Source organism: Helianthus annuus, chromosome 15 (assembly GCF_002127325.2).
Source record: "Helianthus annuus cultivar XRQ/B chromosome 15, HanXRQr2.0-SUNRISE, whole genome shotgun sequence".
Lineage (NCBI taxonomy): Eukaryota > Viridiplantae > Streptophyta > Magnoliopsida > Asterales > Asteraceae > Helianthus > Helianthus annuus.
The window spans coordinates 7,510,618-7,526,810 of NC_035447.2; the positions used below are offsets into that span (position 1 = coordinate 7,510,618).

A 16,193-nucleotide genomic window follows, 5' to 3' on the forward strand; every position below is an offset into this window, starting at 1 on the left:
ATCGGGCTCGGGCTCGTTTACTAAACGAGCTTGTTTTTTAGGCTCGAGCTTGTTTAAGCTCGGCTCGTTAAAGCTTTTTTTCGAGTCGAGCTCGAGTAGCTCGCGAGTAGCTCGGCTCGTTTGCGCCCCTAGTGAAGAGTTTACCATTTCACATGTGTTTGAGCACCCCTTTTACCCTTATTCACACACGTCAAATACAAATTAAAATAATTATCCGAGATAAATTTAAAAATGAAATAAGAAACGTCCAAAAAATAAACAAACATTAAACTTTAATTGTAGGGGTCAATTGACACCAACGATCGTTAAGTTTCTCTTCATTTTCGTTTGTTTAGAGATTGAGACGTGCTTAGGTTTTTATATTCTTTAGTTCAATTTTAAAACTTTATTTTGGATGATTATTAGTTAGCATTTGAAATGAATTTACTGAAAAAAAAAAAAAATTATAGTGGGTTGGTTAAAAATTACAAATGAATTATAGTTCGTTGATTGAAAAAAAATAAAAAAAATAAAAAATGGGTTGATTAAATAAAAAAAGTTAAAAACATAAAAAAATCTATTACGTTGATTAAAAAGTACAGAATAAATAAAATTATATCAGCTTAATAAGTACATTTATTCAACACCATTTTAACATTTTTGGTAAGTTTATGAAAAACTTATCAACTTCTACGTACTAGTTTATTAAGAGTTGACAACTGGAAGCATGCAAGATGGTCAAGGTGTTTAGGTGTTAACGATTAAAAAACCGTGTCGTTATACTAATTCAAACATCTTCAAAATTCAACTCACATGTTATTCAAGCAACCAATATATATATATATGCATACAGATATGTTCTTCTAACCAGCCACAACTACCTTCTCTCTATATGTATGTACATACATATATACACATCTAATCACATATACAACCAACACATCTAAAAAATCTTTCAAAACTTCTTGCACGTATAGTATTGCTTTATTGTTGTTCCGCGATGGTACGAAGCTCATTGTTCGCGATTGGATTGGTGCTAGCATTCTTCGCTTTGTCTTGTTCGCCAGCGTTTGGTGATACCGTGGAGACAACATTTCGTGTAACCACAACTTCTCTTTTGTATCTTTTATTTTAATAATTCGTGTTAGCTAAAGTAAAATGTTATTCTTCACAGGTCGCAAATTTGACAGCGAATCGGTTATGTCAAAATCAAGTCATCTCAGCGGTTAATGGAACCCTTCCGGGGCCGGCTTTAACGGTTAAGGAGGGTGACACCGTTATTGTTCATGTGATTAACAACTCTCCATACAACGTTACTATTCACTGGTAATAATATTATTTCCTTTTATGGAAACATGTCACTACTAGAAAATTGTGTGATTGAGACCGAAAAAAAGTGTCGTTATATTAGCGGCTGATTTGCGACCAAAGGGATATCGATCACAAATGACCAGTTTTCTAGTAGTGTGACGGTAGCAATTTAAGTAATTAATATATGTTTAACTAATTAAAGAGATGATGATATAATTAAATTTGATGTAGGCATGGGGTTTTCCAGAGGTTGACTCAATGGGCGGATGGCCCTGAATTCGTCACTCAATGCCCGATCAGGCCGGGAGGTAACTATACTTACCGGTTCAATCTCACGGGACAAGTGGGCACGCTTTGGTGGCATGCACACTCGCAATGGCTCCGAGCGACCGTACATGGTGCTCTCATCATCCGCCCTCGAGATGGTCAAAACTACCCTTTCGCTCAACCCGATCTTGAAGATACAATTATGTTAGGTACCTTTTGTTTCTTTGCTTTCTTCTTCCTAGATATATGCAAATGTTCATTTTAGAGCCAATATAAATATGTTAGGAAATGTGAGAACTTAACGTTGATATTAACATTTCAGGAGAATGGTGGAATGCTGACCCTAATGATGTCGAGAACGCTGCACTAGCCAATGGAAGCGCACCTGCTAACGCTGATGCTTATACCATCAACGGGTGGCCTGGTGATTTGTTTAACTCGTGCCAATCGATCTCAAATAGTAAGTGAAAGGAAAAACGTTTATGCAAATTTAATTATAAAAAGGTCTAACTGGCCGGTCCAGTCTGGTTCTGAAAACACTGATATATATTATTTTTTGAACTAGACACGTACAGGTTGAACGTGGCACCAGGACAAACAATTTTGTTGCGAATAATCAACGTTGCACTCAATAATCAGTTCTTCTTCAAGATAGCGAACCATAGCTTTACGGTGGTCGCGATCGATGCAGCCTACACGAACCCATACCAGACGGACGTTATCGTTATTGGACCCGGTCAAACCACCGATGTCCTATTAACCGCAAACCAGTCACAAGGATTATATTACATGGCGGCACATCCATACGTCAGCGCAGTGCTTCCTATACTCAATACCAACATCACCACCGCGATCCTTGTGTACCCGAACGCGACCCAAACAACACCAATACTTCCCGACCTACCCGCTTTCAACGATACACCAACGGCCCATACGTTTTTAACCAATCTAACCGCTCTTACCACTAGCCCGTTCTGGTCACCGGTTCCACAAACAGTTGATGAGAACATGTTTATAACTTTCGGGCTTGGGTTATCAGATTGCGGTGCCAACCTATCATGTGGAGGGCTATTTTTTGAAAGAATGGCCGCAAGCATGAACAATCTATCGTTCGCTTTGCCCACAAGCGTCTCTATTTTAGAAGCTTTTTACCGAAACATTAGTGGGGTTTACACTACAGATTTCCCTGATCAACCACCTACAGTATTCGATTACACGAACATCAGCAACAGTTTCGATCAAAATCTTTTGATGACAAACAAATCAACAAGCCTCAAGAGATTGAGGTTTAACTCAACGGTCCAAATAGTGCTTCAGAACACAGCCTTGATCGGTGTTGAAAATCACCCCATGCATCTGCATGGGTTCAACTTCTATGTGTTGGCTCAAGGGTTCGGGAACTATGATGCTGCGAACGCCACCAGCATGTTTAATATGGTTAACCCACAAGAACGAAACACGCTTGGAGTCCCTGTCGGCGGCTGGGCTGTCATTAGATTCAGAGCAAATAATCCAGGTAAACTGATCGTCGTCATAATTTGGTTGAAGTTAACAAAACAAAATTCATATTTTTGGTTTTCACATTTGTACATTGAGTGAATGTACGATTGAGAAAACCGTGGTCAATGGATATCTTTGGGCTCTGAGTGCACCATATGTCGAGGATAACGTAAAAATGTACCACTTGAGAATTAGTTTTTTTTTTTTTTTTTTTTTTTTTCTGACTTATTACGCCTAAAGATTCCAAGTGGTATGTTTTCAAGTTGTCCATGTGCAGTCATATGGTGTACTCTATACCAAAGAATCCAAATGTTGGCTTCTAAGTGGTCCGCTCCGTCTATATTTATCGGTTAAAATTAAAAAGACAATGTTTACTTGATGGTTTGACAAGTCAAATTCGTGAATATCCTTCAATGTCTTCTCAACTTTACAATTTATTGAAATGAATATTTCAGGTGTGTGGTTCTTTCACTGTCATTTGGAAGTACATTTGCCATGGGGTTTGGGCATGGCATTCTTGGTGGAGAACGGCGGTACGCCGGAGTCAACGTTGCCGCCACCACCGGCCGACTTTCCTCAGTGCTAGAAGGAAACGTGGAGACAAGCATAGTTCAAATGCTAACAAGAGGATTAGCAGCATATGCATGCAAGTATGATTTTTAATGTTCTAGTTTATATTGTATTGTTGTGAAATATAATAAATGTACTCTATTGGATTATACTAATACTGTGCATTCTTGTTAATTAATAATGTTTATTTGACCATTACAAACGATAATAAATATTTCATATCTATTTGACCATAACAAACGATAGATGATAATAAACATTTCATATCAAACCAATTAGTTTATCTCTTTTATTATTTTATCTAATTCGCCACCGTGCAAATAAATTAATTATTGAAAACCACGATATGATGATCACACCTAAATCTATTATCATATACAAAATAAGTTATAATGTTTTCTCATTGATTAAGAAACTGCATGTTTACATCTATTATTTAAAATTATTACGACTTAATTATCTGTGTGAAAGTCCAATTAATTCATCTCTTTGTTTACTTGCAAGTTTTTTTTTTTTTTTTTTTTTTTTTTTTTTTTTTTTTTTTTTTTTTTTTTTAACTATATGAGCATATTAGTCACTTAAAATTTAGAATTGTTTGAGAAGTTTATTTGTATTTGTTCATTTGTGTTCGTTTATGTCTATGATTTGTTCGTTAAGAACGTTAATCAAATGAACATAAACGAACCAACATGTTCATTTCTTAACGACAAAACCTAAATAAGAAAACCCGTCCGTGTTCGTTTCCAATTAAAGTACAACAAATGAACACCAACATGCCTTCATTCATGATCGTTTTATTCATTTACAGGTCAAGCTGTCTATGGTGACAAAAAGAAAGTTTTTAGTGATGATCTCGTTTCATAAACAAAAATGACGAATAAAATGGTGTAAAACCAATACTTTATAAGTTTTACTAATTTATATAATCTTAAAGAGGAATGTCGGTGGACATTCCTCTTTAACCCCTCAAAGTTTTTTTCAAAGTTCATTTTTACCCCTTAGATATTGCTTTTTGACATTCAAGTTTTTCAACTTTCATTTTCATCCCTTTTTTAGGTCCTTTAGTTTAGGCAATGTAATTTTCAACCTCTTAACTTTTTGTAAACTTTATAAAATGTCACTTTGACCCCATCGAGAGTATATATGTTCTTTTGTTCTTAATACACTCGGTCGTTAACTTAAAAAAAAATTGTTGTGTGCTTATTTTTATGTACGTGTTGGTATAAAAAATTGTGTTGGGCTACGTTTCGATGAAAAAAATTGTTTGAAAACAAGTCGGATAAAATATAATACATTTTTGTGCTTACTTTTTTATGTATATTTTGATGTCAGTTTTGCTCAGAAACTATTCAGGTCAAATATTATACGTCTTGATTTGACAAAATAAATTCAAGTTGGTCTACATTTCGAAGAAAATTTTGTTTTCAATTATAATATGTTTTCGAGCATACTTTCGATGTACATGTCGTTTGTTTAAAAATAATCGGGTCAAATACGATTCGTCAATTAAAGATTTTTTCTACGTTTTAACGTAAAGGGTCGCTAATAATCTATATATCATCACGCCACATAGTCGGTACAATATTCGAGTTTGTCTACATTTCGACTCAAATTTCGTATACGTTTTCCTATAAGTTCGAGTTTGTCTACGTTTTAATGTTAACTTGGTGTACACTTTTGTGGTTTATTTTGTACATTTCCTACATATGATTCAAGTCGCATATTCGTTTTGACTTGACAGTATTCGAGTTAGTCGGGTCGCGTATAATATCTTATGATTGTATGGTATAAATTCAATTTACTTTACGTTTTGATCGAATCACGATGCTTATATAGGTTAAACTGAGTTCAATCATACGCATAAAGCTTGGACTAATTCATTTGACATTTACGAGGTACCCGCGCCGCAACGCGCATGAGTCTTATTACTAGTATTTCCTAAAGAAAAATTAATAGTGTCACACTTTTAAGTAGGCTAAGTATCTATGGAAAACCCATTTAATCAAGAAAACTTGGCAAACCTTAATTGTGTGGTCAAGATTGATCCACATCATCTTTTTAAAACACATGTTAAAAGGGCACATTGGTCATTTGATCAAGCTATCATTTTACTTTCTTCCCCATCCCATCAACTCATTTATTACCCATCATTTCATTCTCCCTCTTTCTTCTTTCTTCTTCTTTTAGAATTCAAAATATATCATTCTATCTCTTTCTTCTTCTTCTGTAAATTCACCATCATCATCATCATTCATTCTCTCTCTCTCTCTCCATGTTTCAAAATAAACACCAAGAACACACATAAGTGTGTGTGAGAGAGTTCAGGAGGTAGAGAGAGAGATTTAAGAGAGAGAAGAAGACGACGATGGACGACGGACAAGTCGTCGTCTACAGCGGTGGAGGTTCTCCGACGAACCGTCGGTGCCGACGACGGTGTTACAGGCAACCGGAGTGGGGATTCTGATTACAAGCCTTCGTCTACAGCGATGGAGGTTCTCCGACGAACCGTCGGTGCCGACGACGGTGTTACAGGCAACCGGAGTGGGGATTCTGATTTTAGCTCAGTTCAGATTCGAGTCAGCCACAGATCGGGACTCGGTTCAGGTTTCCGGTTAGTGATCCAGTCCAAGTATGGTTCAGTCTTTTTGGATTCTCTTGTTTTATTTTGGTTTGGATTCTCTGGTTTTATACTCGGTTAGGTGTCATTTGGTTTGGATTCTTTGGTTTTTTTTTCAGTCTTTTTTAATTTGTGATTATTGTTTGTTTAGGACTGTTCAAATGTTATTTTTTCTCTGTTTAAGCGGTTTGGTTTGGTAATGTTGTTAGATTTAGTATTGAGATTGTGTTTTTAGTGTCGGATTAGCTGAATGTGGGCATTTTTTGTTAAAATGTGAAGGCGTAGGGTGGAAAGGTGTGTGCAGAAAAATGCAACGTCCCGAGTGCATCAGAGAGTGTGATTGTGTAGTTTCGGTGCAGAATACAGTTTCAGGTAACACTTTGTAGTGAGGGTGTTGCTTGACGAAAAGAAGATAGTTGTTGACGATTGTGTAGTTTCGGTGCAGAATACAGTTTCAGGTAACATGTGTTACCTATCTCGTACCTGTTTGTTGTGTTAAATAACTCCGGAAATATTACTTGTGTTATTATGTATTTACTATGGCTGTTGTATTTGCAGGAGTGAGGAGAATGACCAGGTCCGTGACGGGTAGGCTGGCTAATAAGCGAAAGCAGAACGATAAAGAAACAGAACGATAACGAAAGAAGGTAGATGGAGAAACCGATGAAGAATGGGAACAAGAAGTCGATGAAGGGCAAGTGGTGGGTACCTTTGATGTTGTACAGAAGTTACCCTCCAGTGTAACACATGTTACAAACATGTGTTACATATGTTCAACCTCTTTGTTACAAAAAATCGGGGCTGCACATATGTAACACGTGTTACAACAGGTTTTTACCTACTTGCACGTCTCTATTACAAATGGATGAAAACAGTTTTTTTAAAACATCCACGGTGTAACACTTGTTTATTTGAAAGTTCTTAAAACAACCGTTGTAACACGTGTTACATCTTTATACTCAGTTGTGCATTTTCCTTTTTATAATCCCATCCTCAACGTAAAGATACATCCAATGTAACACGTGTTACAAAAGAAAATTACCTACTTACACATCTCTATTACGTTGATTTAAACAGTTATTTAAAAACATCCACTTTGCAACACTTGTTTATTTGAAAGTTCTTAAAACAACGGTTGTAACACGTGTTACAACTTTTTTAGTGTTGTGCATTTTCCTTTTATAATCCCATCTTCAGCTTGAAGATACATCCAATGCAACACGTGTTAGGTTTTTTACGTGTTACAAAAGGTTTTTACTTAATGTAATAGTAAGTTTAAATGTTAAAACGTTTTTTTAAGATTGGTTGTTAAATGTTAGAATGTATAAACTTCATAATTTATTCGGAATATCTCGTTTATTTTACAAATAAAAAGTCGTGTTTTTTTGGTGGGATAATTAGCTACATATGTAGTAAACGTTACCCAAGTTACTTGTAGTTACCCCAACCCTTTTTTGGACACAAAGGGGGGTTGCACATATGTAACACATGTTTGTAACATGTGTTACACTAGAGAAGTAACACATGTATAGCCACGTTACACATGTTACATAGGAGATTAATAAGTTTTTAACTATAGAAACTAATATTGATGTACTTATTTTGTTCACATGTGAAAAAATGTTTTGTGTTCAAGATGAAGATGGTTATCAAGAAGCGAAGCCCGCCGAAGGATTACAACGCATCATCAGGTTTTCGTGGTGACGATGGTGTGTTTTTTGGTTGGCTGCTATGTGTTGTGAAGATGGATGTTGTTGTGAAGACCATTTTTTAGAAGCATTACAACTATTGATATAAAATTCATTTTTATTTTCATTTTCATTGTTAGTATGCCCATTTTTGGATGAATACGGATGTTGATGTGACGGCAATTTTTTTTGGGATGCAACAACTATATGTAACATGTGTAACCTTGACGTTGTAACACATGTAACACCTATATGTAACATGTGTAAGATGGCTATACATGTGTTACATTTGTTGCCCCATAGTGTAACATATGTTACATATGTCAGTCCCTTTGGTGTCAATTTAAACTTAGTAAAATTACATATGTAACAACATTACGTCATCCAAAATGTCATATCAATGAACAAACAAGTAATATATGTAACTATAAGTATATGAGACTAGCGTAACGAATTAAAGGGACAAACGATACACTTCATGTTACATATGTACCTAGAGTTGTTATTAACAATGTTATTAGTAGATAAAAAAACTGCATTAACGTATATTTTTTACATTGAACCCAGCTTATTGGTCATAAGTCTTATACATGGCAAGAAGTTCTTTCAGTGTGACATATGATTTAACACTAATAGGATGATATTGCTCGTTGACATTCGGTGTCCATAATTTAGTGCCATTAGAAGACTCGTAAAGATGGTAATGTGGAGTATGTTCTAGATCATCTGTGGACATAGGGATGGATGTTAGTATAAGTTTACGTGCATTTTCCTTTTTATAATCCCATCTTCAGCTTGAAGATACATCCAACGCAACACGTGTTAGATTTTTCAAAACATCCATTTGTACCACTGGCTATCGTCCGGCTTGTTACTTATTTGAAAGTTCTGTAAACAACCGTTGTAACACGTGTTACAAATTTTTACTCAGACGTGCATTTTCTTTTTATAATCCCCTCCTCAACGTAAAGATACATCAAATGTAACACGTGTTACAGCAGGTTTTTACCTACTTACATGTCTCTATTGCAAATGGATGAAAACAGTTTTTTTTAAACATCAACTTTGTAACACTTGTTTACTTGTTTTTGTTCACAGGTGAAAAGATGTTTTGTGTTCAAGATGAAGTTGGTTATCAAGAAGCGAAGCCCGCCGAAGGATTAAAACGCATCATCAAGTTTTCATGGTGACGATGGTGTGTTTTTTGGTTGGCTGCTATGTGTTGTGAAGATGGATGTTGTTGTGAAGACCATATGTAACATGTGTAAGATAGCTATACATGTGTTACATTTGTTGCCCCATAGTGTAACATATGTTATAAACATGTGTTACATATGTCAGTCCCTTTGGTGTCAATTTAAACTTAGTAAAATTACATATGTAACAACATTACGTCATCCAAAATGTCATATCAATGAACAAACAAGTAATATATGTAACTATAAGTATATGAGACTAGCGTAACGAATTAAAGGGACAAACGATACACTTCATGTTACATATGTACCTAGAGTTGTTATTAACAATGTTATTAGTAGATACAAAAACTGCATTAATGTATATTTTTTACATTGAACCCAGCATATTGGTCATAAGTCTTATACATGGCAAGAAGTTCTTCCGGTGTGACGTATGATTTAACATTAATAGGATGATATTGCTCGTTGACATTCGGTGTCCACAATTTAGTGCCATTAGAAGACTCGCAAAGATGGTAATGTGGAGTATGTTCTAGATCATCTGTGGACATAGGGATGGATGTTAGTATAAGTTTACGTGCGTTATGAACGTTGTAATACGTTTAGCACCCTAGGGTAACAAAAAAAGATCACACATGACACTTGTCGCCATGTTACACATGTTAATTGTGTGTGCACATGTAACATCTTCTCTACAACGTGTGTAACATCCTTAAAAGTTGTGTTCCTACTATGCTTTATATTTTTTAAGTACTTATAGGTAAACATGTTTTTTAAGATACAACATGTAACATGTGTTACACCGAAATGTTACACAAGTGTTTCCAGTTTACACATGTTACGTCTTGTGTAACTCTGCTTTATATTTTGTAAGTGTTTCCAGTTTCCAGTTTAAACATGTTTTAAAGATACAACTTGTAACATGTAAGTATTTATAGGTAAACATGTTTTAAAGATACAACCGTATCACCTTACAAGTTATATGTTTTGCTGACAAACGCCATGTCACACATGTTACACACTATAGAGTGAAACAACAGTATTGAACGCTGCTACACATTTCCCATTCTGTCATAACATGTGTAACCTTTTTGGGGGTTTCGATGTTGTAGGTTTATACAGACTTAAATATATACAAATGATCCAAAAATGATCATACATGTGCTACCCTCTAGTGTAACATAAGTTACAAACATGTCTTACATATGTGCAGCCCCGATTTTTGGTAACAAAGGGGTTGAACATATGTAACACATGTTTGTAACATGTGTTACACTAGAGGGTTACTTCTGTTCAACGTCAAATGTACCCACCACCTGCCCTTCATCGACTTCTTGTTCCCCTTCTTCATCGGTTTCTCCATCTTCCTGCCAAGATCCCTTCTCGTTTGGCTGCAACTGCTATGGTCAAGTCATAATAACACAAGTTACAGTCCAGTATTTTTAATTTACTAATTAAAAAACAATAGTAATAACATCACTAACACTAGTTACCTTCGACCCAATTATGCCCTGAACTTGAAGACTCCCCAAATTTTGAGTTTTTATCTGCATCATTTCACACATAAAAAAAACTAAGCAAAACCACCCAAAAAAAGGTTACATATGTAAACAGTTACCATACACTTCAAACAACTACTATCCGGTAGAACCAACTCCCTCGCTGCAAGCACTAAACAAACATGTAACATATGTTAGCACAACCTTTCGTATTTGTTTGACGTCGTATAGCTTTTGTTTTTGTTTTCTAGACTGGACAGTTGTACTCCCCACAACAATTGTTTTAGATGTGTTACCCTTAAGTGTAACACACGTTACAAACATGTGTTACATATGTGTAGCTCCTTTTTGTGTCCAAGAAAGGGCTGGTTTTAACATAGGTAACAAGTGTAACATTATTACAACATATGTAGCTAATTATGCTAGCAAGACATTTCAACTAACAACCCATTTAAAATAAATTTCAACCCATTTAAAATTACATTTCAACATTTCAACTTGTAAGCTAAGAACAACTGATAATATCAAAAAAAAATAAAAATGATTTTAATACAAAAATAAAAACCTGTAAACTACATAAACATTTACCCATTAGTAGACCATTTTGTGCACACAAAAACATATTAACAACAGCCTTAACAAAAAAAGGTTACTAAGTAAAACCTCTAGTGTAACACACGTTACAAACATGTGTTACATATGTGTAGCTCCTTTTGTGTCCAAGAAAGGGCTGATTTTAACATAAGTAACATGTGTAACATTGTTACAACATATGTAGCAGCAAAAAGAACTGCTTTTTATATATAAAATGAACGAGATCATTACTACATAAACATGATTTTAATACAAAAAACAAAAACCTGTAACTACTAAACATTTACCATTACTAGACCACTTTGAGCACACAAAAACATATTAACAACAACCTTAACAAAAAAAATCAAGGTAAATTAGTTCAAACCTGCTTCTCTCTCACACACTTGTGTGTGTGTTCTTGGTGTTCGAGAACACGATGAAGATTGTTGTCTCTCTATCTAAAATCAAGGTAAATTAGGTTCAAACATGCTTCTCTCTCACATACTTGTGCGTGTGTTCTTGGTGTTCGAGATGAACACGATGAAGATTGTTGTTCCTCTCTCTAAATCTGCTTCTCTCTCATGTTCATCTTCAAATCTGCTTCTCTCTCATGTTCATCTTCAAATCTGCTTCTGCACTTGCTTCTTGTTTTCTTCCATTTTCCGGTGACTTTTACCGGATGATAACAACTGAAATGTTGCTCTCATATCTAGGGATTTTGATTCACCGTCGCACCTTGTTTTCATCTTGTTTCGCGATTCACCGTAGCACCTTTTTCTTCTTCTCCGGCGAGACTTCTTCTTCTCCGGCGAATGGATGATGATGATGATGATGATGGTGGTGGTGGTGACTTCTTCTTCTCCGGCGAGATTTCTTCTTCTCCGGCGAGACTTCTCTCTTAAATCTCTCTCTCTCTACCTCCTGAACTCTCACACACACACTTGTATGTGTTCTTGGTGTTTATTTTGAAACATGGAGAGAGAGAGAGAATGGATGATGATGATGATGATGGTGAATTTACAGAAGAAGAAGAAGAATGAAGAGAGAGAATGAGATATTTTGAATTCTCAAAAAGAAGAAAGAAGAAAGAGAGAGAATGATGATGGTTTGATGGTGATGGTGACAATTAAAGAAGAGAGAGAAAGAGATATTTTAATATATGGTTTGTACTTACTTTGACTTCTTTTGGACAAATGTAATCATATCATATGTAATTTTACCCATATGCCCTTGAACTAACTTTATTGACTTTATCATGTATTTAATTTAATTCAAAAAGGTTTCAAATTTTATGAGCCATTGGATGATCTTGATCAATGGTCATAGATTGGGTTTTCTAGGTTTTCTTAGTACAAATAAGTTTTCTATACATCCATGCCCCTTTTAAGTAAACTATATTATAAATATAAAATACAATTATATAATCATACAAAAACTAACTTGGACACGACCGGCTTATGGAATCGTCGTGACCACACAAACACCCCGTCATGTCCAATCACACCGTTCAAGTAATGTCCCCGCAAAAAGCAACTAAAAGTTGCGTAACCGCCATACAACATACTCACCACCGCCATACGTCCCGGTATCACTTCCAATCATCCTTAACAACAATCGGACTTTCCACACAACCCAACTATAAGATTACTAACATGTTTAAACAACCAGAAAATAAAGTCAAACTCTGAAGATGGTGGACACACCGTTGCATAACCGACAATACCATTCAAAACCCGTCATCCAAAAAAGCCATTCATAAACCGTCATTTCCGTTGATAAACAAACCGCCGCACCTCCTCTCTACGCACCGTTTCCCCCTTCTGCCACTGTTTCAAACCCTATATAACACTTACCGGTCAGAACATTTACAATTATTTTTTGGTTGCCGCAAAGAAGTTTAGACGGTTACGGATGGGAGCAACAAACAATTTTTTCGGTGGAGGTGTTGTTGTGGCGGTGGTTCGGTGGTGGTGCCTTGGCGGTGGTGTGGTGCTCGTTTCTTCTTCGACGCCTTTGGTTCCCTTTTTGAGGTATGTGTTTAGATTATCTGTGTATAAAAAAACCTTAGAGTATGAAGAGGGGAGATGTATACTTTTTGACATTGAAGAAACATTTGTTTTAGAGATTGAAATTATATATATTTGAGATTACATATCATCGAACCGATCTAGAGTGACACAAAATCTGAGAGAGAATAATTATGGGTTGGGTTAAAGTTCTGAAAACCAAAAAAATTATGGTGGTGTGATTGTGGCGGTGGTGGGTGGTATTTGATGGCACATTGTTTGAGTTTTTTCTCATAATAGTGTTGTTGAAAAACTATTTACAAAAATACTTTTTTCCCACCAACACTATTATGGGAAAAAACTCTACATTGTTTTATCTTTCTTCAAATATAATAAATTTACATATTTAAGTTCTAGAATTTCCATTGCCTAAAGCCAGAATGAATTAAAGTGGTATCCCTTAAAAGAAATCAATGAGTCTCTTTCACGTTTGAGGTATGTGTTAGCCTGAATTGAAGAATCGTACAAGAAAGAGAGAGAGAGAGAGAGAGAGAGAGAGAGAGGGAAAATCCAAATCAAGCTTAGTTCAATAGTTTGGGGTTGTTATCTTTATAACTACCATTAACTACTTCTTACACATATTACAATTACAGTCCATCAACTATCACTTATTACAATTGACTACCCCCAACTAATACTAACAGACTTATACCGTAACAATAACCCCCCCCCCCCCCCCCCTTTATAATATTTTTGTCCTCAAAAAGTGAAATTGGGGAATCTCAGTTGAACATCCTCCAAAAATTCCCAAGAAGCCTCTGAGATAGGCAGACCCTCCCAATGAATTAGCACTTTCATTGCAGCTTTGGATCCCCGTTTCACCAATTGACGGTCCAGCACAGCTCGTGGTTGCAGTATAAACCCCGGACCCTGTGGAATTGGTCCAGTTAAGACAGTGGAACCTCGAGCTTTTTTCAGCAAAGATACATGGAAGGTGTGGTGGATTTGAGCATGTGCCGGTAAGTCCAATTTATAAGCAACTTTTCCAATTCTTTGTAGAACTAGGAATGGACCGAAATATCTCGGTGAAAGCTTCCTGTTGTGATGAGTTTTTAAGGATTGTTGTGAAAATGGGTGTAATTTGACATACACCCAATCCCCTGGTTCAAATACTCTGTCGGTCCTATGTAGTTAATTGTTTCATCCTGTTCCTAGCAACCTCAAGATTAGCTTTCAACTTCACAATCATTCATTCCCTGTCTCTGTGAAAATCTTCAACCGCTGCAATAGTGGTATCACCAGAGATATAAGGAATGTGAATGTTAGGTTTAACTCCAAACAGGCCTTCATAAGGAGTCATTTTAATGGTGGAATGCCAAGTAGTGTTATACCACCATTGGGCTAGAGGAACCCATTTCACCCAAGTTAGGGGAGCATCCATGCTCATAGCCCTTAGATAAGATTCTAAGCACCTATTTAGTACTCCAGTCTATCCATCATGATGACATAGCTAATTCAATTCCTTGTAATTTCATGAGTTCCATCCAAAATGCACTTAAAAATACAGGATCTATGTCTGAGACTATTGTAGCAGGACATCCATGAATTTTGAACACATTGTCCATAACAACAGTGGCCACAGTAGCAGCCGAGTAGGGGTGGTTTAATAGTAAAAAATGACCATACTTAGTTAGCCTGTCCACCAATACCAATATAGTATCCTTGCCTTGGACTTTAGGTAATCCAGAAATAAAATCCATTGAAATATCACTAAAAATGGCTTTAGGAACTGGCAATGGTTGTAATAGTCCAAGTGTAGCAGTAGTTTCATATTTAGCTCTCTGGCATACTGTGCACTCTTTGACAAATTTATGCACATCCTTGGAACAGCCTTTCCAATAGAAGAAATCCTTAATTCTGTTAAGTGTAGGAATCACACCTGAGTGCCCCCCAGTGGATGATGCATGGAACAAGGTCAAGATCTCTTGTTTAAGAGAAGGGTCATTAGGAATCAGCAACTTATATTTCCTTTTTAAACACTGCCCATCCCAACTTTTGTTTGTAATAACCACTCCTTGTTCAAGTTTGTCAATCAAGTCTTTGGTCTCAGCATTATGTTTCGAAGCATCTTGAATCTTTTGCCATAAGGTAGGATAAAAGGAGCTCAAACTGATCTGAAACAAAGCCATACCCTGAATCCTTGATAAGGCATCTGCTGCCACATTATCTGCCCCTTGTTTGTAACAAATTTCATAGTCATACCCCAATAATTTTGAGAGCCATTTCTGTTGTAGGGGTGTTACAATTTTCTGTTCTAGCAAGTATTTTAGACTTTGATGATCAGTTTTAATGACAAATGGTTTGGTCACCAAATAATGGTGCCACTGTTTGACAGCCATAAGAATGGCTAGCAGTTCTTTTTCATAAACAGATAAACTCTGTTGTTTATTAGATAGTGCTTTGCTAATGTATGCTAAGGGGTGCCCCCTTGCATTAAAACTGTACCCATCCCTTTTGCAGATGCATCAGTCTCCAAAATAAACTTCTTTGAAAAGTCAGGGAGTTTCAGAACTGGAGGTGTACTAAGAGCCTCTTTGAGCTGATCAAAAGCCAACTGAGCTTCATTGGTCCAATTAAAACTGTCTTTCTTCAATAATTCAGTAAGAGGTTTGGCTAAGGATCCAAAACTCTTAATGAATCTTCTGTAATACCCCTGCTAGCCCTAGGAAACCCCTTAACTGTTTAACAGTGGTTGGAACAGGCCAGTCTTGAACTGCTTTCAGTTTGTTAGGATCAGTGGAAACACCATCTTTAGTAATAATGTGGCCTAAATATTCAACTTTGCCTCCCCCAAATGAGCACTTAGACTTTTTAGCCTTGAGAGAATTAATTCTCATATGTTGTAGTACAGATTTTAGATCCAGTAAGTGTTGCTTCCATCTACAACTGTACACTAAGATGTCATAAAAAAAACTAATGCA

At 36.1% G+C, this 16,193-nt stretch overlaps 1 protein-coding gene and 1 long non-coding RNA gene across 2 annotated transcripts; both read left to right on the plus strand.

Annotated features, from left to right (window-relative positions):
• Positions 1-841: 841 nt before the first annotated feature.
• LOC110910389 (laccase-7) lies at positions 842-3,822 on the plus strand. The gene is made up of 6 exons (XM_022155056.2): positions 842-1,078; positions 1,154-1,305; positions 1,522-1,766; positions 1,880-2,017; positions 2,123-3,073; positions 3,513-3,822. The coding sequence occupies exons 1-6, from the start codon at positions 980-982 to the stop codon at positions 3,641-3,643; spliced, it is 1,716 nt and encodes a 571-aa protein (XP_022010748.1). The 5' UTR covers positions 842-979; the 3' UTR covers positions 3,644-3,822.
• Positions 3,823-6,491: 2,669 nt separating this feature from the next.
• Positions 6,492-8,092, plus strand: LOC118487353. The gene is made up of 3 exons (XR_004881501.1): positions 6,492-6,702; positions 6,803-6,945; positions 7,881-8,092. It is a non-coding gene; the product is annotated as an uncharacterized LOC118487353 (long non-coding RNA).
• The last annotated feature ends 8,101 nt before the right edge of the window (positions 8,093-16,193 follow it).